Source organism: Manis javanica, chromosome 4 (genome assembly GCF_040802235.1).
Source record: "Manis javanica isolate MJ-LG chromosome 4, MJ_LKY, whole genome shotgun sequence".
Classification (NCBI taxonomy): Eukaryota; Metazoa; Chordata; class Mammalia; order Pholidota; family Manidae; genus Manis; species Manis javanica.
Genome location: NC_133159.1, coordinates 156767584 through 156790562, shown reverse-complemented (window position 1 = coordinate 156790562; position 22979 = coordinate 156767584). Strand labels below are relative to the sequence as shown.

The 22979-nt window shown below is 55.5% G+C and overlaps 1 protein-coding gene across 1 annotated transcript; it reads left to right on the top strand.

Annotated features, from left to right (window-relative positions):
• Nucleotides 1–584: 584 nt before the first annotated feature.
• NGFR (nerve growth factor receptor) lies at nucleotides 585–21695 on the top strand. The gene is made up of 6 exons (XM_017650444.3): nucleotides 585–769; nucleotides 7478–7619; nucleotides 10904–11263; nucleotides 14890–15142; nucleotides 16343–16503; nucleotides 17172–21695. Exons 1-6 carry the CDS (start codon nucleotides 695–697, stop codon nucleotides 17471–17473), a joined length of 1293 nt encoding a protein of 430 aa, XP_017505933.3. The 5' UTR covers nucleotides 585–694; the 3' UTR covers nucleotides 17474–21695.
• The last annotated feature ends 1284 nt before the right edge of the window (nucleotides 21696–22979 follow it).

Below are 22979 nucleotides of genomic sequence, written 5' to 3'. Positions count from 1 at the left end.
AGATCTGTGACCCCTCCAAACCGATTTTTTGCTGTCGGGACAGACTCCACCCTGAACGTCGCTGCTGCACACTGTTGGGACCAGGCCACCTGCTACTCCTCGCCTCCCCTTCCCCAGGCCTTAGCGAGGTAGGAATGCAGTATGGACCAGGAGATGAAGGGTGGACGGGCAGTGGGCATTCTAGCTGTTAATGGCTGGATAGGGAGCAGGGCTCCGCAGAAGAACCTGAAGCCAGAGGCAGAGGAAGATCGGTAAGAGAGGGAACCCTGCGGGGGGCCTCAACCAGAGGACCGCACTGGGGATGCCCTGCTCCCCCAGCCTACAGCATCCGGGACGGACGCTCAGTAGCGCGGGCTGGGCACTGGGGACCGGGGAAGAGGAGGGGAGAGGCTCCAAGTGCCCGGGCACCGAGAAGCAGCAGCGGGGCGCGCGGGCGCGGCTCCCCGCACGCCCTCCCTTCGCCTCCTCTCCCTTAGAGGAGGCGGTGGAGCGGGCGGGCGCGGTTCCGGGGGTGGGCGGGCTGGGCGGGGAGGAGGCGGGGCCGCCGCACTGGCTTCTCCCAGCCCCTCCTGCCCTCAGCCAGAGAGAGCGGAGCCTCGGCCAGCTCCGAGGGGCGGGCGCTGAAGCGCAGCGCAGACCTACCGGTCCGCGGAGCCGACAACTGCAAGCCGGGCGCTGCCACCGGAGGCGGACGATGGGGGCAGGTGCCGCCGCCGGCGTCGTGGACGGGCCGCGCCCGCTGCTGCTGCTGCTGCTGTTGGTCCTGGGGGTGAGTGCTAGCGGGGGCGCAGCCCGCTCCCTTTCCTGGGACCGGAACCCCCGTGGACTCAGGTTTCCTCCAGGGAAAAGAGAACTGAGCGTTGGGGTCCCAGATACTGGGAGGTGGAGGGAGGGAGAGGAGCTTCATTCCGGGATCCACGGAGGAGCGTCTAGGGTTCTCAGAGGACAGAGGCGACCCTGAGGTCCAGGATAAAGATACACTCAAGAGGGGCGCACAGACGCGGATCCTTGGGTACCGCGGGGTGTGTGTGAAGGAGCTGGGAGGGGTCTGTTAAGAAGGGGTCCTGGGGCTCTCGGATGCCTGGGTTCTTCGGAAGAGGACGCTTGAATGCCGGGATCTCGAGGAATCTCGGATTCTGCCTGAGCATCTTGATCTCTGGAGGGTCGTGGGACGAAACTCGAGCTTTACAGAAGCAGGAGGAATGGGACGGGGACTAGAGATGAGGCACGAGCGCGGCTGGGGCGGGGAACTGGAGACGGATGGAACAATGGGGAAGAGAGTGGAGGGACTGCAGGCAAAGGGGACCCGGTATCGGACAATGAGAACCGGCCAGACAATGGCGGGGGGAGGGGAGTGGGAGGGAGAGGTTCGGGGCGCGGGGGTCGGTTGAAGAGAGAAAATGAGCTTAGGGAGGGCAGAAAAGGGTGAGGGAAGTAAAGAGATGGAAGCATAAGGAAAGAGGAGAGAGAAGGGAGAGGATCCCAAAGCTGCTGGGCGCCGTCTGCTCGCCGAGGGACAGTGGGTCCAGAAGAGAGCAGAAGCACCGACGTTTCCCGCGCCTGCCGCGCGCTCTTTCCGCGGCCTAGCCGGGCCGGGAAATTGCGGCTGGGTATGAGAGGCTGGAAAGGGAGAGCCCACTTTGCCTGGGTGGACGCGCTCGCTCCTCGGTTCCTCAGGACCTGCGCGTTCCTCCGACACGCTTATTCTCAAGAGTTGAAGCAGCGTCGTGAACCGGAAGGGACGGAGCGGGCGTCGTCGGACCGGGTCTGGCCGCTGCCACATCTCGGGGTGCAGAGCGCCGGGACGCGCAAGGCGGGGGATGTCCCGGCAGCGCTCAGCCCCGGGTCGCTCAGGCAGAGGCGGCCCCGCAGGGGGCGCTGCGACGCGAGGGCTGTGGCTTCTGCAGCTGCGGGCGAAACCTGGGCTGTGCGCCCCCCACCCTTACTCAGGCGCCCTGGTAAGTTAAACGTCCCGAGCGCTGCGCGCGCGTTCGCTGGGCTCCAGCGTCCAGGTGGGTAAGGACTGTGCCTACACCCCGCCCAGCTTTCGGTGGAGGACCTGGGCACCCAACGAGACGGAGGCGCTCGGACGCTTCGGATTCTGTCTAGCTAAAAGACAACGGGTCTTCATAAGCATCCAAGTCCCCTTCCCCCAGACACCCCCGCTCCGGTAGTTCTGATAGGATGTTCAGGAGATGTGAACTGTAGTGCGGCCACGAACGGAGTGCCCTAGAAGGCTTGGCAATGGAGGAGGTGGGCTCCATTTTCCTGCCATCTTCATCTCTCATCTGAGCACCGCGCTCCAAGTCCCCATTTTACAGATAAGGAGACTGAGGCTCTGAGAGTTTTAACGACTTGGCCGAGATCCCACAAACAAGTTGAGTCAGTGTCCTAGCTAGGCTGCCCCTCACCTGATTCTCAGCTCGGTATCCCGCATCTCCTAATGGGGCAGCCCGGCGTCCCAGCCCAGGACACGAGCTGCGTTTCTCTGCGGGCGGCGGGCTTGACACCAGCCGTAGAGTCTGGCTGGCGGAGGAAAATGAAGGCTAAGGTGGGCAGAGACCCTCTCTGTGCGCCGGCCCCGTGTGCGAAGTTCAGCGTCGGTTCTCTGGTACTGTTAGTGCCGGTGGCTTCGTGCGGGGGTTTGGAAGTGACTGCGGGCACGCTTGCTGACTAACGCCGCGGGTCACAGACGCTTCCCGGCCCCGGAGGGGTGGGGCGCAGGGGTGGGATTCGGCGGCCGGCAGTGAGGATCCCGGAGGGGCGAGGGCGTGGGTGGGATGCCGGCCGGGGCTAGCGTGTTCCGCGAGTATGCAAGAGGCGAGGAAGGAGGGGGGCAGGGGGTGGAGGGCAGGGGGCTGCGGAAGGTGGCGCCCGCCCAGAATCGGCCGCCGGCAGCCCCGGCGGCTCGCGGCGGAGCTGCTGTCTCTGGGCTGGCTCTGCGCACCGCGGCGGTCCGCGCTGCTTCCTGGGCCGCGGCGAGAGAGTGCTGAAACCAGAGCGCGTCCCGGCGGGTCGGCCGGCGGGCCGCGCCGGTAATGGAGGCACTTTGTCATTCAGACGTCTGTAACCGGAGCCACGGGGCTGGCTAATGCGCCTAATAGGGACGCAGCGAGGGCCGCAAATGGGAGGAGGCAAGCGGCCAGGCTGGGCAGGCGGCTCCGAAAGGGAAGGGGTCCCCACCCGACTGTACGGCTCTGTCCCGTTCACGCGCCTAGATTCTTCTCTAGGGGTGCGAGGTGGAAAGGCGAGAATAATAAAATTGGTTGAGTGCTTACTTTGTGCCACGAACTGTCCTGGGTAATTTCTCTTGTGTTATTTAATCCTACAAATTCCCAGCAGAGTAAATCTAGTTATTCCCATTTTACAGGTGAGGAAGCCGAACCTCTCAGACCTTTAGGCACAAAACCCCCCAGTTAGTAACTAAAATCCCCTTGTTGGAACCCAGGATGCTTGTCTTGGAGCTTATTCTCTCGGATGTATGCGCCCCCTCCCCAACACCCCAGCCTTCTAGATCCTGTAGGGACACGGGGCCCTGAACCAACACTAGCCCTGAAAATTAGAAACTAGATCCGTCTTCTATGCCCACAAATTTGGTACCTAGCCCCTCCTTCCAAAACCCGCCGCGGCCCTTCCCTCGGATCCGGCAGCATCATCCACAGTGATTAGCCCCTGCCTCCTACTCCAAACTCAACCCCTGTCTAAACGGATGGGGAGGTATGTGCCAGTGCTGCCCTGGACTGGCATCCACCCCAAAAAGACCCTCCGCATATTTGAAAATTCCCCAACCCCGTGGCAGTGGCTAATTGCTACATTTACCTAAGGAACCCTTTGCTGAAGCTGTTGTGGTTAGGACTCATCACACTGAAGCATTCATACAAATTCTTTCAACTATTTTGGTGTGGTTTCTATTTTGTCCAAAGTTTTTAAAAAGTTAATATTCTCAAAAGTCAGTTCATCTTAGGGTATATATTCCACCTTAGTTCTTGAAAGCCTTGACATGGCAAAAAGATTGCAAACATTCTTGAAAATGGGATGAAATCATTCCATCAAATTGGAAATGAGTAAGTGTAATAAATGGAAATTTCAGGCAAATGTGTCTATCATTTTGGTAAGTTGATCATTTTGGAGCACTATGCCTGAATCCTAGTCATCCCTCTCTGCTTCCCAGATTGCCCCACTTTGGACCAATAGAGGATGTGGCAGGGGCCATGCATCAGGCCACTTAACAGAATCGCCTCTGTGGGCTTCACTTTCCCCACCTGTCAGAGGGGAAGAGGGCAATCTCCCAAGGCTTCCCCCTCAGCATTTTGGCTTCCAGGGTAGCTCTCCTTCATAGGACTGTGACTCTTTCCCCAGGGGTAAGGGACCATGTCTCATTGGAAACTCTTAGTTTAATGCTCAGTAAATGGTTGTTGAATTAGTTAAGGAGAGCAATTCCTATCTTCTTTGGTCCCCACACCTTCTTTAGACTCTTTCTGATGGGTAAGTCTTTCTTCATATTTATCCTGTCCCCAACTCTTCAGTGATTTCCTCTCTTTGGCTTTAGCTAACCTCTCCCCACCCCAACATCTCCTGCCCAGGCTCACAGCTCTCCCTAAGACAAGACACTTACTTGATAAGTAACATTTACTGAACTCATACTATACACCAGACTTGCATAAATTATTTAAGTTTCACAGCAACCCTGAGCAATAGACATTGCCAACCCAATATTTTAGGTGAGAACACTGAGGCTTCGAGAGATTGGGAATTTACCCAAAATTGTATACCATTAAGTAGCAGATCTGGGTAAAACAGGAAACAAAACAAGCGCAGGAAACTCATGACTCCAAATGCAAGACCAGGAGAAGAGAGAGAGCCACAGGCTGCGGCAGGGAGAGCAGGTTTTAAGGAAGAGGGGCTGACACAAGGCTGCCACGGCAGACACGGCCACCATAGACAGACACCCCTCAGCTAGCAGGGGCCCAGGTCTCTACTGACCTCAACTAACTGGAACATAGCCAAAAGTCACAAAAGAAATAAGACCTTGGAAAAGAGATAACAGGGGTCTCAAAGTGCATAAACACCTTCCTCATCCATTTAATACCTACAGCAACTCTACGAGGCAGGTAACATCATGCATCCCTAAAGATAAAGAAATGGAGGCACAGAGGAATTCAAAACCTGTCCCAGCTCACCCAGCTCTAAGTGCTGAGCCAGGATTCAGAGTGATGGGGGCAGCAGAGGAGGAAGGCAGTAGAGCTCACACTTTTTACTCAGCGAATTGCCCCCTCCTGGTTCAGGTCCTATTTATACTCACTTTATACACCTTTCCTACCAAGGCCAGTTACATAGTTCCTCAAAATTCAGTTAGATCTAATAAATTGGAACAGTCAGAAGGAGATGCTCAGGTCACAATCTGGTAGCAGCAAAAATTGACAACTGATATCCTGACAGGAAGGGAGGAGAAAGAAAACCTATTTTCATAAAGAAACTGACAGGAGAATGCAGAGACAGAAGTGAGGTAATTTGGGATAAGGAATACAAGAGCTTTACTGCATTGCAGCCCAGAATTATCACTGGTGTAAATTTTGAGTCCCTGAGTCTTGGGGAAACTGTGAAGGTATGTTCCAGAGTCAGAGAAGGGTGCAGCCACCATAGTTAAAATGAAAAACATTAGGTGATTAGAACAGCAAATCCTTGACTTTTAGGAAAGTCAGCCATCCAGAAAGTCATTCCCCCCAGAGTTATAGTTAATTAAGGCCGTATCATATTGTCATGTTTGTGAATTCCATAAATATACATGTTGGGTCCCTACTAGGTGCTAGCTACTGTGTCAGGCACTGGAGCAACCACATCCTGCCCTCAGTAGCTGAGAGTCCAGTGGCGGACTCTGTCACATGTCAGACCAGAACAGCACGGTGAACAGGGAGAACACAAGACACGGCAGCTCGGCAGCTCGGCAGCTCGGGTTGATCTGGGAGGGGTGGGGCCACCGGACAGCTCCCATGGGGAAGTGACATTCAAGCAGAGCCCTAAAGCATGAAAAGAAACCTGAACAGATCCTTCTGGAATCTTGCTCATCTCCTGGGGAAAAGCCTGCATCTGGGACTGCCCTCCATTCCCCCCCAGCCGCAAGGCTTCTGGTCTGCAGATGTTCCCAGCAGTGTGTTCTTGCCACCTGGGAGATGATAACACCCAAAGTTCCCCTCCTACAGCTGCCTTCCTCACCTCCTGCTGGTCTCTTGAGGACCACAGGCTGCTACCTAGACTGATCCAATCCATCCACTCCTGCCTCCACCAAACCCTGCTGAGATTGCAGTATATTTTTAAAGGACCAGAGGAAAGGGAGTGTTCTTGGCCAGATGGTGGCCAGGAAGAAAACAGAGGAATGCCCAAAATGACCTTCCACACTCTCTTCTGGCCTCACGATCCAAGAGCCCATACTTCCTCTCAGCATCAAATGGGAGCTGCATGGTCTGGGGCCAGGGAAATAGGCTTTGGAATTTTATTAGACATGATTTTTTTTTTTTTAAACAGAAATACAAAGCAAGCTGCCAGCAGCCCCTCCCTCTAGGGAATCCGGTGCTAAATCATTCCATCCCTGAGCAGAGATGCCTCCACCGCAGGAATCTGACTCCCCTTTCCCCTGGTTCCAACGCTGTTCCCAGTGGCTGCATGGGGGGCAGGGAGAGGGGAAGTCTGGTGGCTGGAAATCAAATCCTGGGGGAGCAGGGCTGCTGGGTGGTGAGAGCAGCCACTTTCTCATCATTGATACCAGGCGCCCCTTCTCCCATCTTGGCTCCAGACTCTTGCCAATTGGCTAGTCTTTTGCTCTCACCCTGGGCTGTAGACATTTCTAATTGTACAGAAAAACAGAGACTCAGAGAGAGAAAGCAGGGCAGGCAGAGCCAGAGTTTAGCCCAAGACCCCACCCCTCTGCCTTGTGTTCTAGAGTACAGACACCTCTCGTGTGATATTTGATGTGTGGAATAGTAGAATTAAGGACCTGGATTAGGACCCTGCTAGCCTTTGTGAGAGGAGAGAACTCTCTTTGAGTAGATGCAGCCTTGCAGGTGTGTGACTTAGCAAGTGGTGTTTGGGCTAGATTTCAGCTTCTAGTTGCCCCCTTGGCTGGAACCCCTGTTCAAGCTGCAACGTGTACAGCCATTCGTGGTGTTCCTGCCTGAGGGCCCCCTGATGGGCCTCGGGCCCCCTTCCCCTTGTAGTATATCCTTGGGACTCCAGGAGTTGCTGTAACCCCGAGATGAACATTGCAGAAGATCAGCATCCCAGGTTCTGACCTCGCACCCCCAGTAGCCTGCAGGGGCGCACTATCCCCCACGGCCTTTCTTGTTGCGCCTAATGCCTCCCTGGTGAGCGCATCTTGGCCCAGGTGGTTCCAATGGAAGGCCTTAGGAGACTGGTGTTTGACCCCTCAGAAGGCAACCCCTCTTTCTCTTGCTAGTCTGACCCTCTGATCTCCCCGACGCAGGTGTCCCTCGGAGGTGCCAAGGAGGCCTGCTCCTCGGGCCTGTACACCCACAGTGGAGAGTGCTGCAAAGCCTGCAATCTGGGCGAGGGGGTGGCCCAGCCTTGTGGAGCCAACCAGACCATGTGTGAGCCCTGTCTTGACAGTGAGTACAGGCTGGCAGGTGGAAGAGGGGAGAGGAAGGGAAGCAGGGGGCACTGGGGAGAAGCATGCCCAGAAGAGGGCTTACAAATGCTCTGCCTCTTGGCAGGGTCTCCTGCCCACCATTGTATGGGCACCAGAAGTGGATCTGACCCAGTATAGGAGGCAGAGAGGGGAAGCTGAGAGTGGATAAGGAAAGTATACAGAGGGAAGAGGGGGACCTGATGGGGCATCCCAAGGGGTGCCCCTTCCCAGCCCCCAAGCAAAGAGGCCTGGTAGAAGTGTGGGGCCAGGTTGGGAGGAGCCGCCAATGTTAGCACCAGCTAAAAATACCATCTGCACTGCAAAATCAATGGCTGCCACTTACCCTTGGTGTGTTTGGGGGAGGGAAGGAGGATCAAATCCTGGCTGCCCTGGAGACTGACCTTGGGGGAATCCTGAGAGGGTGTGGCTACCCCTCCCACAGGCCAACTGTTCTGAGGCTCTGACCAAGAAAGCGGAACTTTCAGGAGCCAGCAGGGATGGGGTTGGAGTCCTACAAGGATGTCCTTACTGTGGGGTGATACCAGGTCTAGGAGGGGGAGGGATGTTGTGACCATTCCTACCCTAGGACTTCCTTGGGGAGAGGAGAGAACTCTGTCTTCCAGGGTGGTTGGTTGAGGAAGGCAGAAGGAGTTTGGGGGAGGGGAGATGTTGGATCTGAATTCTGTGTGCTTTTGAGTCTGGAGTCTCATCTCTGCTGTATGCCTCCAGCCTCAGTGGCTGCCTGCAGGCCTTGGGCTCAGTGCCCTTTCCTGACTCTGCCCAGAGACCTTTCCAACCTGCCTAGAGTTAGAGCCTGCCTTCTGCCTGGCACTCAGTGCCCATCTGGAGGGCTGGAGGGAACCATAATCAGATTATTTAGTTCGAGGGTACAAGGAACTGAGAACTCTGAAACCACCTACCCTTTCGTTACCAACCCCCTCCCCACCCCACCCCCACACATGCAGAGCCTATCTGTGCTTCAGGTAAACCCAACTCCTCGGTGTCCCCAAACACACTGCTCCTCTTTCTGCTTACGGATTCCGTAACTTCATCCACCAGCAGAGAGATACCTGGGCTTGGGTGGAGAAGCTGGGTATCCTGTATTGCCCTTGCCTCCTTGCCATCCAGCCACCTGCCCTGGCCTAACGGTTTCCATCCCAGGGCAGGATTGCTCAGCCATCAGTACCCTGGGACCTCCCAAGTCTGCCTCTCTCATTTCCTAGACTGCAGCCCAGGGCCTCTCCTCCCTGGACCCTAAGTATCCCAGGATGGGACCCCACTGCCTGCTGTGAAGGTACAGGGTGAGGTAGAAGAGCCTGGGAGAAGGAGGTTCTAGCACCTCCCAGGAAGGGGAGGGGAAACAGGAGCAGAGACCAGCTTGTAAGTGGTGGTAGGGACCCCCCATTCTCTCCCACCGTCCCCCTCCCTTTCCTTACGTTCTCCTCCCTGCCTCAGCTGCTTTAACAGACTGCCTTTACAAGCCCGCTTTATAGGATGGAGACCCCAGCGGACTTTCTCTCTATCCTCAAAACATTCCCACAAGGAAACCCATTAAGCTTTTGCCTTCATTCTCTGCCAGAAAAGACCACATTTTCCCCACCCACTAAAACCCTCTCCCAGGAGTTTTCTGCTAATTTTCTGTATTTTCCCATGGGCAGGGCCCTCCCCTTCTCTTTCAGTGTAACTGGACCCGCCCTCCTGCCACATGCTAACCAGATAAGACCCTCCTGTTTGTATAAATTGGACAGCCTGCCTTGGCTGTTTATGCTTGGCAATCCTTTCTGCTGTCTAGCTGTATCCCTGCTACCAAAGATCACTGAATGTATTGTTGCCGACCCCATGGGGCCCAACCTTCATGGCATCCCTGCTGTGCATCAAGTGCTTTATGGTGGAATTTCATTTATTCCTTACCACAACACTGAGTGGTGATATTATTCCCTATTTTACAGAGAAAGAAAGAAAGAAAAAGCTCAGAGAGGTTAAGTAAAGCACCCCACACAGCTAGTAAATGATGGAAGCTAGATTTTGAGCCCACATAGCTCTGCCTGATCCCTAGGAAGAGAAATATGGGTCCCTCTGCCAGAACTGAGTCTGTCATTTCCTTCCATCCCCCCACTCCTGCCCCTTTTCACTTTTCTCCGGGTTTTCCTTTTTGGCTTCTCCATTTCCACCCCCACCCCCCACAACCCCAACCCCAAGATAATGACCCTGTGCACCATCTTGTGTCTTGATGACTTTAGAGAAGATGGAGATCAGACCCCACAGCAGGCCTCCATTTCCCTTCAATAGGACCCTAGTATCTCTCCTTCTACTTCCACCTCCCCCTGGTCTCAGGTTCCTAAATCTGTGCTCTTCCGGCCCTTGGAGCAAAGATACATCCTCATGAATTGAGACTGACAGAGTTCTCCACCCTGGATGGGAAGCCGGGAAGAGCTGGCTCTGTGCCTTCCTCCTCTTTACACCAGGAGGAGAGGATCCTGGCACTCTCTGGCATCCTTCTCCTGATTCTGAGCTCACATCCATTAAGAGAACAACATGAGCTTGAAAATCTCCCCTTTTCGCCATTTGAAAGGGCACAGGACAAAAATACAAGTCCTTCTTGCTTTCTAGCTTTAATACCTCCTGCTGTACCTGAACTTTCTTGCCAGGAGGCGCATCCCCACCCTCAAAAGCCAAGCCCTTCAGCAGTGTGGGGTAACACCATGAGTGGGAAATTCTGCTGTCTAACCCTAGTCACTCCCATTCAGGCCACACCTGAGCCCCCACCCGTGAGCAGAGGAATGGAAGGTTCGCTGAGGTGGGAGGCTCCCTAGCAACGGCCAGCCATGCCTGGGCTGGGTGCACAGCCCAGCTCCGGCCCTGGGGGAGGGCTGGGTGGGACCCACGCTCAGATTATTCCTTAATTATGCTGGGAACAAGGGTACAGGGCTGGGAACTCTCTAAGAGAATTTGCCAAGAAATTTACTGGCACCAGCTGGGTTACCCCGTGAAGACTCCGAGCCAGTGTTTCCGGGGTCTGGAGCATGGGGCGCCTCACCCAACTTCTTCCTTCCCAGCTGGCTGCCATGAGTGCTCACAGCCCCAGGATCAGGGACCCGGGGGAGGAGGCTCGGAGTCAAATACTGAGTGAGGCTGAACCGAGGGGGTCAGTACCCTGGCGGGCGATGGGAGAGGGAGGACCTCCAGCTTCCGTGTCCCAAGTGTCCAAAGGGCAGGCGACTAAATTCTGAGCACTGGGCTTCCCCGCCTGTCCATCTCCCACAGGTGTGACATTCTCTGACGTGGTGAGTGCCACTGAGCCATGTAAGCCGTGCACCGAGTGCGTGGGCCTGCAGAGCATGTCGGCGCCATGCGTGGAGGCGGATGATGCCGTGTGCCGCTGCGCCTACGGCTACTACCAGGACGAGACCACCGGCCGTTGCGAGGCCTGCCGTGTGTGCGAGGTGGGCTCGGGTCTCGTGTTCTCGTGCCAGGACAAGCAGAACACCGTGTGCGAGGAGTGTCCCGACGGCACGTACTCCGACGAGGCCAACCACGTGGACCCGTGCCTGCCCTGCACGGTGTGCGAGGACACCGAGCGCCAGCTGCGCGAGTGCACCCGCTGGGCGGACGCAGAGTGCGAGGGTGAGCGCGCCACGGGCGGGGCTGGAGGCGCGGGAAGGGCGCCCCCTGGGGGTCGAGAGGGTCAGGCCTGGGCGGCCTTGGGCCGGCGGCCACCCTCCCTGAAACTGAATCCTAACGGGGGAGATGGGTCCTGATCCTTCTCACCAAAGGGCCCCTTACACTATTTCCTTTGGGCTAAGTGTTTGGAAAGCCGTCATCCTCCTCCTGGCCACAGCTTGCATTTTACGGGGCTGTATTAATCCATAACTTCCAGCTAGGGACTAGATGGGCAGCAGATAAGAGACTTGAAGGTGGCCACCGTGTCTGGATCAGAGAGCAGGACATGTGTGATCCCTGAGACAGGCTTTCTGAAGTGGAGAAGGGGCTTAATGACCTTCAGGAGTTGGGACGCTTTGGCTCAGAGGCCTGGTCTAGGTCTGGCATGGTTTATGGCTCTGGGACCTAGGATGGAACCCATCCTGTCACTTACCATCTGAGTGATGTTAGGGAGGTCTCTCCTGTCTCTGGACCTCAGGTTCCTGATTGATCACATGGTTTCCAGGTTGCTGTGGTTAGAGAAAGCAGCTGGCCCAATTCAACTGGTGATATCTGAGGGAAGGGTCAACTGTCATGGATACAGCTTAGTCAAGGTTGATACTGAACCCAGGGAGCACTACGGAGGTTGAGGGGACAGAGGCCCTGGGAGAGGGGAAGAAGGGGCCTGGCAGGCCTGGGCTTGGGAGCCCAAGGAGAGGCAGGGTACCCGTGGAGGGCTCTCAGCCCCCTGGAGAGGAGAGGAGCTGGTGTGCCTACCTTAGCCAGGCACAGGGCCTCAGGAAATGGGGCAGTCCCTGGGATGGGGAGAGGACGCACTGTGGCAGCCAGGCTGAACTGTTTTGGTCTCGGGTTGCTGGCATCCATCTATGGGGAGATTGGTGGGCTTTCCTACTGCAGGGAGAAGTTGACAGTGCCTTTATTTTCTGTCCCTTACCCTGTGGCCTGGTGCCCACTTAGCTGTTTTCCTTTGGCATGTAACTGTCAGGGTGCCCTCCTTCTGAGCAGGCCCCAAGTTTGATGGAGAGAGACAGCCTTTGCCCCAGTCTGATGAAGGACACATGGTCCCAGCACTTTGTTCCCAGGAGATCCCCCATTCTGGTGGAGGCATTACAACTTCTGCCTTTGGTCAGACCCCAGTCAGATGGGGGAGATAGACTCCGCACTGTGCAGAGCCTTCAGTCTGACCCAGGCTCCCACCCTAAGCCTTCCTTCTGGGTCCTGTGATCTCTGGCTCAGGGAGCTGAGGACAGAGAGGGCTGTTAAGCTGGGCTGTGGCCAGGTATGTGAAACCTCCTGCACTGGGGTGGGGGTTGGGGGGAGAGGAGTGGGACACAGAACATGGTAGTGGCACTTGCCCTGGGCCAGGAGATAGGCAAGTGGCGTCAAGTGCAGGGCAGAGCAGGAAGGGAGTTTCAGTAACTGGCAGCAGGCAGGCAGCACAGTTCATGGGCAAGTCCAGACCAGCTGCTGGGGGACTTAGCTGGGTGTGGTTAGAGCAAAGAAAGGTGGTGGGTCAGGGAGGGTGGGCTCTGCCTTTTGAGGCATTCTCAGATTCCTCCCAGATACCACCCCACTTACCCAGCCACCCTCTTACCCTCTCCACTGTAGCCTCTGAAGGGTTAAATGTCAGCTGGGGCAGAGGGAACTTTTCAGGAAATGGAGTTTGATTCATGGTTTGGTTGCCCCCCTCCCTTCCCATGCATTGTACTTTCCTGCAGATACATTTCAGGTGTGACACAGTGATTCACCCACCCTCGGGGCAGAAGGTGCCCCCACTGCTCCAGTGAAGTTTGGGTTTAGGAAGAGTAACCTGGTCCCTGTTTCCACCCCCAAGTCTGACAGCTCCCATTCCGGAAACAGCTGTCAGGACCCACCAAAGGCTTAGCGGGTTGAAATGCTAGTGGACATGGCCACATCTGGATCTTATCCCCCCGCCTCTCATCAGAGGAGATTGTTGAGATGAGGAGAGAGCATTCCGCACGGCATTGTCTTCAGCCTCGTCTGTTCTTACCCCCCTCTCTGCCCTTCCCCACTGCCCTCCGATCTCCCTGACAGCCTGATCTACCAACACCCACTCCACACCTTCAGCCTCTGGGGTGGGGTCAGCCCAAGCCGAGCTGTATCATCCTCAGGGCACAGGCTGCCCCTCAGCTCACCCAGTCCCCTAGCAGGGCAAGAGAAGACCCTTCCAGTTCAACACCTTGTCTGGGGCTGCAGAAGACAGGGCTGTGTCCCCTCCACTTCCCGCCTACCTCCTCCACCTCTCCCAGGACTGAGATGGGGAAGGGTGAGGCAGGGCAGCAGATGGCAGCCTCCTCCCCAGTGCCAGCCAGATGGATTCCAGATTCACATCTGGGGGCCTCACCCCTCAGAAAGTGCTGAAAATGGGGGGCTTTGAAGCATCTTTGTCTTGAGTTCAGGAGGCCTAGGAGACCCAGTGAGCAACTTTGACTCCAACTTGGGTGGGCAAACTAGGGGCTGGGTGGGGCAGAGCTGGGAAGCAAAGTGCCCTGCCCTTCACCCTACTGGCATGTACTTCTTGCTCTCCCTCCCTGCCCCAGGCGTGGGAAGCAAGGATGGATGGGGTAGGCAACTTTGCCCAGACAGATACCCCTGGGGCCATCCAGAGCTCACAGCTCCTGGTATTGCCCCCAGCTGGGTGGCAGAATGGAAAATCCCCCTGATGCTAGGTCCCCTGTGAGGGAGGCAGGTAATGCCCAGCTGGCATGAAAGGGCCTCTCTGGGTGGCAAGGCACAGTCTCCCTCCCCTGGAGCAGTGAACAGTACCTGCTGTTTAGGCCCTTTCTCCACCAGCAGTCTGCTTCCTGCCCAGGGAGGCTTTGTGCTACCTGGCACTGTCTTCTCTGGGTGGCAACATCAGACGGCCTGGGGGCCACTGAGGGCAGGAAACAGAGGCTAGCATTGTCCACATACTGACTGGAGGGAAGCAAGCCAGCTGGGAACCCTGCACCCTGCCCAAACCTAGAGCTAGGACTTCAGAGACAGAAAAGGAGGCTGAGAGCCAGCTTTTGGGAAGGTGATGTGGAGGCTGGTATCTCTGCTCTAACCTGAGTACCCTCATCCTTCCATAGGGCAGTGGTGATTGGGGCTAGTGGGGCAACCTGGGGCCAGAGAAGTTACAACATCTCCCCAGAGTGATTCCACCTGGAGGCTTCCTGGGCCCACACTCTCTTCTTTGTGTGTTTACCTCCATGCCAGGCTTTTGGTCACCCAGGGGAGGCAGAATAGATTCCTCCGACCACAGCTCCTCCTGAGATGGAAGGGAGCTTAAGAAATTCTCTCTCTTAATATCCTCATTCCATAGATGGGGAAATCAAGGTCCTGAGGGTCAAGGGAATGTTCCAGAGTCTCACTGCAAGGCAGTGACAGGTCTCCTGACTCCCAGGCTCTTGCTCTTCTCCATACTAGGGACATCGTACACACAATCCCAGCCCTCAGCCCTGTGTGTAACAGCTGGCCGCCTGAGCATCTGGAATGGGGCAGTGGCTGGGGAAGAGGCCCCCAAGTGGGTCAGACATAAGGGGAGGGAGTGGAGAGTGGGTTCTCACTCCTGTAGCCCTTTCTCCCAGAGATCCCTGGCCGTTGGATTACACGATCCACACCCCCAGAGGGCTCGGACAGCACAGGCCCCAGCACCCAGGAGCCCCAGGTACCTCCAGAGCAAGACTTCATAGTCAGCACAGTGGCAGATGTGGTGACCACAGTGATGGGCAGCTCCCAGCCCGTGGTGACCCGAGGCACCGCTGACAACCTCATCCCTGTCTACTGCTCCATCCTGGCCGCTGTGGTTGTGGGCCTCGTGGCCTACATCGCCTTCAAGAGGTGAGAGTGGAGATGGGGGACAGAGAGCAGGATCTTTGCCCTCGAGGATGGCTTTGCTGTGACCTTAACCTGGAAATGCACACATTTTTAACTCAACCCCAAACCAACCTCATCCTCACTCACCATCAGCTGTCCCACTGCAAGTGGGGGGAGGTGGCAGCTCAGCAGGAGGTAGGGAAGGTACCACTCCCATGCTCCTCCACTCCCTAACTCCCAGTTATGTTAACCCCAACTGCACACAGAGCTTCCTTTACCCACTGTCTCTGTCCTCAAACCCCATTTACCCACACAGTTACCCGTGTGTGCACGTGTGTCTCCCTTACCGTGTCATACTTGGAATGCTGTGGCACCCACATCCAGAAATCCAAGATGGGCAAGAACTCCCAGAAAACATTTTAAATGTTTAAGTGCATTTTCCATTCTGTTAAAAAAAAAAAAAAGATGATCAAAGTCATACATTAATACATGCTTGTTTGGAAAAATGCATACAAGACCAATGTCTTGTAAAGTAAAAGTAAAAGCCCCTTTTTATCTCCCCAAATCTTACCTGTCTCCTCATTGGAATCTGTTTGGAGTAGACCCTTTCCAGCCATCTTCTGTGCATTGATAAACACATGTACATAAAACTTTGATACTTATTCATAAACCTGCAGATTGTTTTTAAGCATCAGTGGGATCAGGTTATGCATATTCTATAACTTACTTTTTCACTTAATCTCCCTTGGGAGCACTCTCCTCAAGACATATAGATTATCTGATCATTTGTAAGCACTCACTCAATAATATGGGCGGGTCATCATTTATTTTACCAGTCTCCCATTGATGGACATTTGATTAGTTTTCAGTTTTTTTTATTTCTTATAATAGCCGAGGAAATCCTTGTATAGTTTCCTGCACACAGGTGGGAGTATTTTAGCAGGGTAAGTTGGTAAAAGTGGAAATCCTGAAAAGTCATTTATTTATGCATCATTCATTCCACGTGCATTTATTGTATGCTTGCAGTGTGCCGCAAGCCATAGGGCACCTCTGCCTTCCCAGTGCTTTCAGTGTAGGCCAGGGGCAGATATGTAGAGCAAGAAGGACCTTAGTACTGTGGCGGGGGTTATAATTCCACCTGCCAGGCCCCTGCACGTCAGAGCACAGACCCCTGGCCAGGGCAGCCCCTCACCCCCTGAGACTGGGCCTGTCCTCTGGCTCCAGGTGGAATAGCTGTAAGCAGAACAAGCAAGGTGCCAACAGCCGGCCTGCGAACCAGACGCCCCCACCTGAGGGAGAAAAGCTCCACAGTGACAGCGGCATCTCCGTGGACAGCCAGAGCCTGCATGACCAGCAGCCCCACACGCAGACGGCCACAGGCCAGGGTAAGCAGCAAGGCTGGGCAGGGGACCAGGGCAGGGAGAAAGGAGTGATGAAGATCAGACTACAGGAGGGACTGGCAGGGAGCTGGCCCACACGGTGGAGGGATGAGAGAGGGCAGGGTGAGGGAATGGGTAGGAGAGGTCCTTTCCAGGGGAATGGCTTAGGAAATGGGAATGTTGACAAATGGGAGCATCCAGACTCATCAAGCTAATTGTCCCCCCTAGGGCTAATTACTCCCCAAAGTGGCTGCAATTAGCTTCCTGCCCTGGACTTCTGGGGAACAAGTAGTTGATTATGTACCCTAATTAGTGGCCCCTAGCCCAGCTCCAGAACACAGGCTGCAGCTGAGTCTGGGATTGAGAAGGCCTGTGTCCTCTGCCTTGATTAATTGCTGGGGGGCCGGGAAGGGGTTAGGTGGTGGGAATGGTGCTGGAGCCGGGGGTGAGGAGGGAACAGCAGTCACATCCCTCCACCCACAGCTACTCCACAGCCCTGCCTCCTGTCCAGGACCTCATCTTGGCCAGCCCTCTGCCTCTGGCCCTCAGGGCTTCCCCAAATTAGGAGGAGAAATGCTGTGGCCTCTCTGGGGTCTTACCCCAGGCCATCATGCCCACTGTGGGGGAGGTGGGGTCCAGCAGGTAGCATCTGACTGCCCCTGGGTTCTTGGCAGCCCTCAAGGGGGACGGAGGCCTCTATAGCAGCCTGCCGCTGGCCAAGCGGGAAGAGGTGGAGAAGCTGCTCAACGGCTCTGCGGGGGACACCTGGCGACACCTGGCAGGCGAGCTGGGATACCAGCCTGAGCACATAGACTCCTTCACCCATGAGGCCTGCCCGGTCCATGCTCTGCTTGCCAGCTGGGCTGCCCAGGACAGCGCAACGCTCGACGCCCTCCTGGCTGCCCTGCGCCGCATCCAGCGAGCTGACATTGTTGAGAGCCTGTGCAGCGAGTCCACAGCCACGTCCCCAGTGTGAGCTGACCTGGAAGCCCGTGCCCTGCCCCCACATTCCGGCGACTGATGCTCCAGCTAATCCCATGGGCCAGCGTCAGAGCTGAGCTCCTCTGGGCAGGGTGGTGGAGCCCAGGCCCCTGAACCACAGCCCTGTCCCTGCTCCTGTAGGGCTCCACTGCTGCCCGTCACTCTCCCTCTCTGGTGCCAGAGCGCCCTGCTGCCTCTCCCACCCTCCTCCTGCCCCATCACTGTCTCCAGCCGACTCCCTTCTCCCCACACTTCCAGTAGGCCAGCCCCCTCACCTTAGCAGGTGTCCTATCTGGGTGGCAGACACCAGGAGTGGTGTTGGGGGTCAAGACAAGGTCCCAGAGACTCAGAGGAACCAGAGCCATGGACTCTACACTGTGAACTTGGGGCATGAGGAGCATCCCTGGGGCCTAAACCTTCCCTCAGTCCCCTACCCTGCCCCTCTGGCCTGGGATGAAGAGGGTAAGAGGCTGTCAGAGCTGGAAGGGGGTTTTGAAGTCTAGGTTACCCCCCTCCTTTGTACACAGGACAGTGAGGCCCAGAGAGAGGTAGTGGCTTGCCCAAAGTCACCCTGCAATGGGGAAGTCAGATATGGGCTGGCCCCCCATCTCTGACTTAGGGGTACAGGCTTCAGGTTTGCTTGAAGGCTGGGAGAGGGGAATCAGGGAAATGTCTCTGGGAAGTATCTCAAAAGCCAGATCCAGTCTTTGCTCCATCATCTCCAAGCCTGTCCAACCTCTGTGGAGATGGGATGTTTCGCTCAAGGCCTGGTCTGTTGATCCATCACAATCAAAGATGGATTTGATCGATCACAGCTTGGGGTTTGTGGAAGGGGGTACTGCTTCCCTCTGTCTGTCCCCCTCAGGCACATCAGTGTGGCATCTGTGGTGTGGCCCAGTCTGTAGGTGCCCTCCATCCCCACACAGGAGTATCTCCTCCTAGAGTCAGCCCTGAGAGTCGGGACTAAGACCCTCTCCCCTCCCCAGCTGGTAACAAACAGACTCACTGACACACACAGGATGAGAAACCTTACTTTTCTCCCCGAGTTCTTCCTCTCCGGCTGGGCCCGGATCCTGCCCAAGGTAGCTGCCAGAGAAGCATCGAAGGGACTTGAACTCTGTCCGCTTTCTTCCCTCGCCCCCGGGTTTGGCGGGCCAAGGACGGCTGAGGCTCGAGCTGGCGTCTGTCTTCCAAGGGCCTGCACGTGGAGGAATGCTCCCCCCAGCCTCCCCTCCCCTGCGAGCACGGGTTTGGCTGGGCCCCGCAGATTGCAGTGAAGAAACGTGGACAAGTGTGGGAATGAAGCAAAAAGGGACTGAATTAGACTGTCGCCTGGAGAGGGTCTCTCCCAAGTTTAGAGGCTCTACGAAGGACTGGCTTTTTCTCTAGCTTGGTGCCAGAAAGGGGCCATGAAGTCCCATGAGGTCCCTCCTGGCATGTTCTGTTTTGCTTGCTGTTGGAATGAGTGTGGCACCCCCTCTATTTAGCATGAATGAGCCCTGAGCTGGGTGTGCACTGACAGCCACCCCCACCCCTACCCGGATTCTCCCAGCCCTCTAAAAGGGAGGGGAGCATTGTATGTAGATGGCATTTCTGTGACCTCAGTCTGTGATGGGAGGAGGAAACTCACCTTCTGGCTGTGCTCACCTGTGCACCTGGGGAGCCAGACAGGATTTGAGTCTATTTATTTTCTTCCCCAGCAGTTGGGGAGGGGGTTGGGAGGGTTGTAAGTATGTCTTAGCATGTGTTCTGTTCTGGGGCCCCTCCTGCCTCCCTTTGGGCTGAGATGGAGCCCTTTTGGCCTCCCCAGCCTCTGGGCTATGAGCTCCAGATCCCCTGTCACTTCCCCCTCGCATCCTGTGTAATCATTTCTTGGGACCTACACATAAAACATAAATGATGAACATTAAATAGCAAAGAGAAAAATAATGTAGAGATTTTTCTGCAAACACGTGTGGTTTGAGCCAACAAGGGCTGTGTGTGGCAGGGACCCAGGTATAATTTGCAACTTGGTGAATGCCTGTCCTATTTCCCCCCACCCCAGAAATGGGGAAGTTTTAATAGAAACCCAGCAAATTCATATGTGTAGTCATGGAGTTAATTTAAGTGGGTTAGGGAAGGAGTGGGGGCCCTTTGCCCCCAGACTTGGGAGAGAGAAAGTGAAAACAGCCATGCAGGAAGCCAGCCAGCTGTGAACTTGACCAGATGTCAGAAGTGAAACTGACCACAGGGGAGCCAGGAGGGCCAGGTCACAACCCCGTGGCTCCCAGCCACCCACATGGCCTGGAACACACACACACACACACACACGCACACATGGGATCTGGCTCCAGACAGCCTGCGGGAGACGGGCTGGCTGGCCTGGAGTTAGGCAGTCCCCTCCCTCTTGGCCCTCCAGGGAAGGTCCCAACCCCAGCTCCTGCCAGCCTGGCTCTGAGCCTTGCCTGGCCAAGGAGCTGCCGGGTTCCCAGCCCCAGGCCTGTGCCCCTCTCTGGTCACTGGGCCAGGGCTTCTGGTGGGGCTGGTGGTGGTTGCTGGGGGAGGCCACGGGAGGCTTGCTCTTCTCGGAAAGAACAGCAAACAAGACTTCCTGATATTGAAATGCTGGGAGAGACCAGCCGGACTCCAGCCAAGAGTTAGGCACGAGGTGGAAAGGAGGCTGCCTTCCGTCTCCCACCTCTAGACATGAAGGTTGGGAGGGGAGAGGGGTGGCTCAGAGTAGGTAAGAGAAATGATCCTGGTACTTGGGTAACCCCCATTGTGATGGGGTGACAGCCTCTCTTGAGGGAGGCTCCCATCTGATGGGAAAGACACAGTCCCACACTTAAGGATACCTCTAATCTGATGAGGGAAGTACCTTCCTGTCCTAAGAGAGCCCCTATTCTGATGGGGAAATGCCTCTCATTTGTTGGGGAGAACCAGATACTTGTGGGAAAGAAGGGCACAAATCCCTGCCTTCAGCGACCTTACGTTCTTGACAGTGTGAGTTAGGGTTGGGGGGCAGTGGAGAGGTGTGCAGTGCCTTGCTGGGGTGAATGGGGATCCCAGTCAAGGCTCACTCCACCAGGAATTAGGGAAGGATCGTCAGAAAAAGAGCACTGAAGCTGAGCCCTACAGATGAGTGGAGTCAGCAGGCTGGGGGAGGAGAGCGTTCTTGGCAGAGGAGCAAGCTCAGCAAAGACCCTGAAGAGACAGAGCAGAGCTCAGGGGCCGGGGAGGCTCCCTTGCCTGGAGCCCGGGGAGCTAGCAGAGATCAGAGGGGTGGATGGTGCCAGGTTCACAGAGACACGCTGAGGGATCGGGCTACATTCTTAGAGCCCTGGGAAACCACTGAAGGGTCTTAAGCGGGAGGGTGCCATAGACAGACTTCCATTCTAGAACACACTAATTCTGGCTGCAATGTGTAGGGTGAGGGTGCAGGGTAGGCCAGGAGGTGGGAGTCAGCTGTGGCCTGAAGTAAAGGAGGGGCTGTGGGGATGGTGCAAAGAGGGCATTCTGCAAAACTCCTCAGAGCAGCAGGATTGGAGAAGGGTACAGAGGTGACTGGCACAGTGCAGTGCTCCTGGGGTGGGGCCCAGAGAGCCTTAAAGACATTATACCAGCGAATCCCACGCCCTCCTTCTGCCCCACTGTGAAGAAACCTGGTTGCCCTCCTTCCGCCCAACCTCAAATTCCTTCTCTAATTGCCCTGTAAGGGTGAAAATGCCCTCTCAGCTTTATCTTTCCTGTGGCCTCAAGGGCCACATGAGACCCCTGCCAACTCCCCCAGACTCGATGCCTTGCTCCAGCCATCCTCTTCCTCATTCCCTGTGCTCCCCAGACCAGCCATCTTACAGTGCTTGTTTCACTGACATTCCCTCTAGCCACAGGGACTTTGTACATGCTGTCCCTTCTGTAATATGCAACCCCCTCCCACAGTTCAGTGCTTCCTTGAGGAAGCTTTCACTGTACTCTGGACACAGACCAGGGTTCCTGGTTTCACGTTCAGAAAACATCATGTTCCACTCCTTTTTCTTTAACCCACTTATCTTTCTGCAATTAGGCACCCATCTGAGTGAGTATTTGATTACTGTAAACTCCAGGAATCCAGAGACAGCATCTGGTTTTGCTCACCTTCTAATTCTCAGTACTTTCCTGGCATATAGCTGGTACCCTGTAAAAACCTGTTGAACAAATAAATGAATGTGCTCTGAAACCACACTGTCCAGTGAAAATAAAATGTAAGTTACACATGTGGTTTTCAATGTTTTAGTAACCACACAACAAAAGTAAAAAGAAGCAGGTAAGGTGAACTTAATAATGTATTTTATTTAACCCAATAGAGCTAAAGTATTATTTCAACATATATTCAATATTTTAAAATTATTAATGAAATGTTACTGTTTTTCCTACTGCTTTCAAATTTCAGCATGTATTTCATCCTTGCAGCACATCTCAGTTTGAACCAACTCCAGTACAAGTGCTCAGTAGCAGCATGTGGCTAGTGGCCATCACACTGGGCTGCTCAGCTCCAGACATTCGTACCTCCCAGAGTGCAGACTCTTTCTGAGCCCCCTAAGGGCTCAGAGGACAAACAAATGCTCCCGTGCTTCTTCCTTTTCTGCCTCTGTGGGCTGAGGCCTATAGTTCTCCCTTCCCTCCCCCGACCAGGCCTCTGTCCTCTCTGCTCAGGCTGGGGAACCTCTCTTTGTTTCTTTGATTCTCTAAGCTAGAGGATGAGACCCCTCATCTTTGCTGGCCCACCAGAGCCCCTTCTGTCCCCTTAGAGCCTCCCTCCCCTCTTTCATCCAGTGCAATGAGCTGCAACTTGGAACAATGCAAGACTGGGAACATCCGATGGGGAGGGGCTTGGTGGGGGCCCCTGAGCCCATGGCCCAGTGCTCCAGGGGAAGGAGGGGCTGGGCCAGAGCTGGGGTCAGGAGAAGACATTTCCCATGATGCTCTGGGTCGGGGGAGGGGGTCTGCTGACCATATGCCTGGGGGAGGCAGCTCCTCTGATAATGCAAAGCAGATTTCTCCCTAGCTTTATGGCAGCTGGTGTGCAGAAGGCCAGGGGACAAGAGTGAGCCCCAGCCGTCTGGGTACAGAGGAGCTGAGGCAAAGAGGGCTCCTTCAGCCTCCTGCCCCTGCTTCTTAAGCTGCCCCCAAAACCCCTGACTTCATGCTGACCTCTCCCAGCTACACCTGCTCTGGACCCTCCTCAGGCTCCAGATCTCCCTCCAACTTCATCAAGGCCCCCAGCCCTCAACACACACCCTTGGTGGCCTCTGATGTGAAATCCTCATTCAGGTGGGCACCCAATCATCTCTCCAAGGCAGACCTGTGTGGCCGTCTGCATTCCCACTCACAGGGCTTCCTCCCAGGCCCAGCTGAAGATAGAGTTTCTCACAATAGTCCCCATTTCCACACCTCAATCCTACCCATTCCGTTCCCCAGCCCCACTCCCAAGCCATGTCAGACAAGAGTCCAAGAACATTTCCCTAAGGTTCCATCATGCAAGA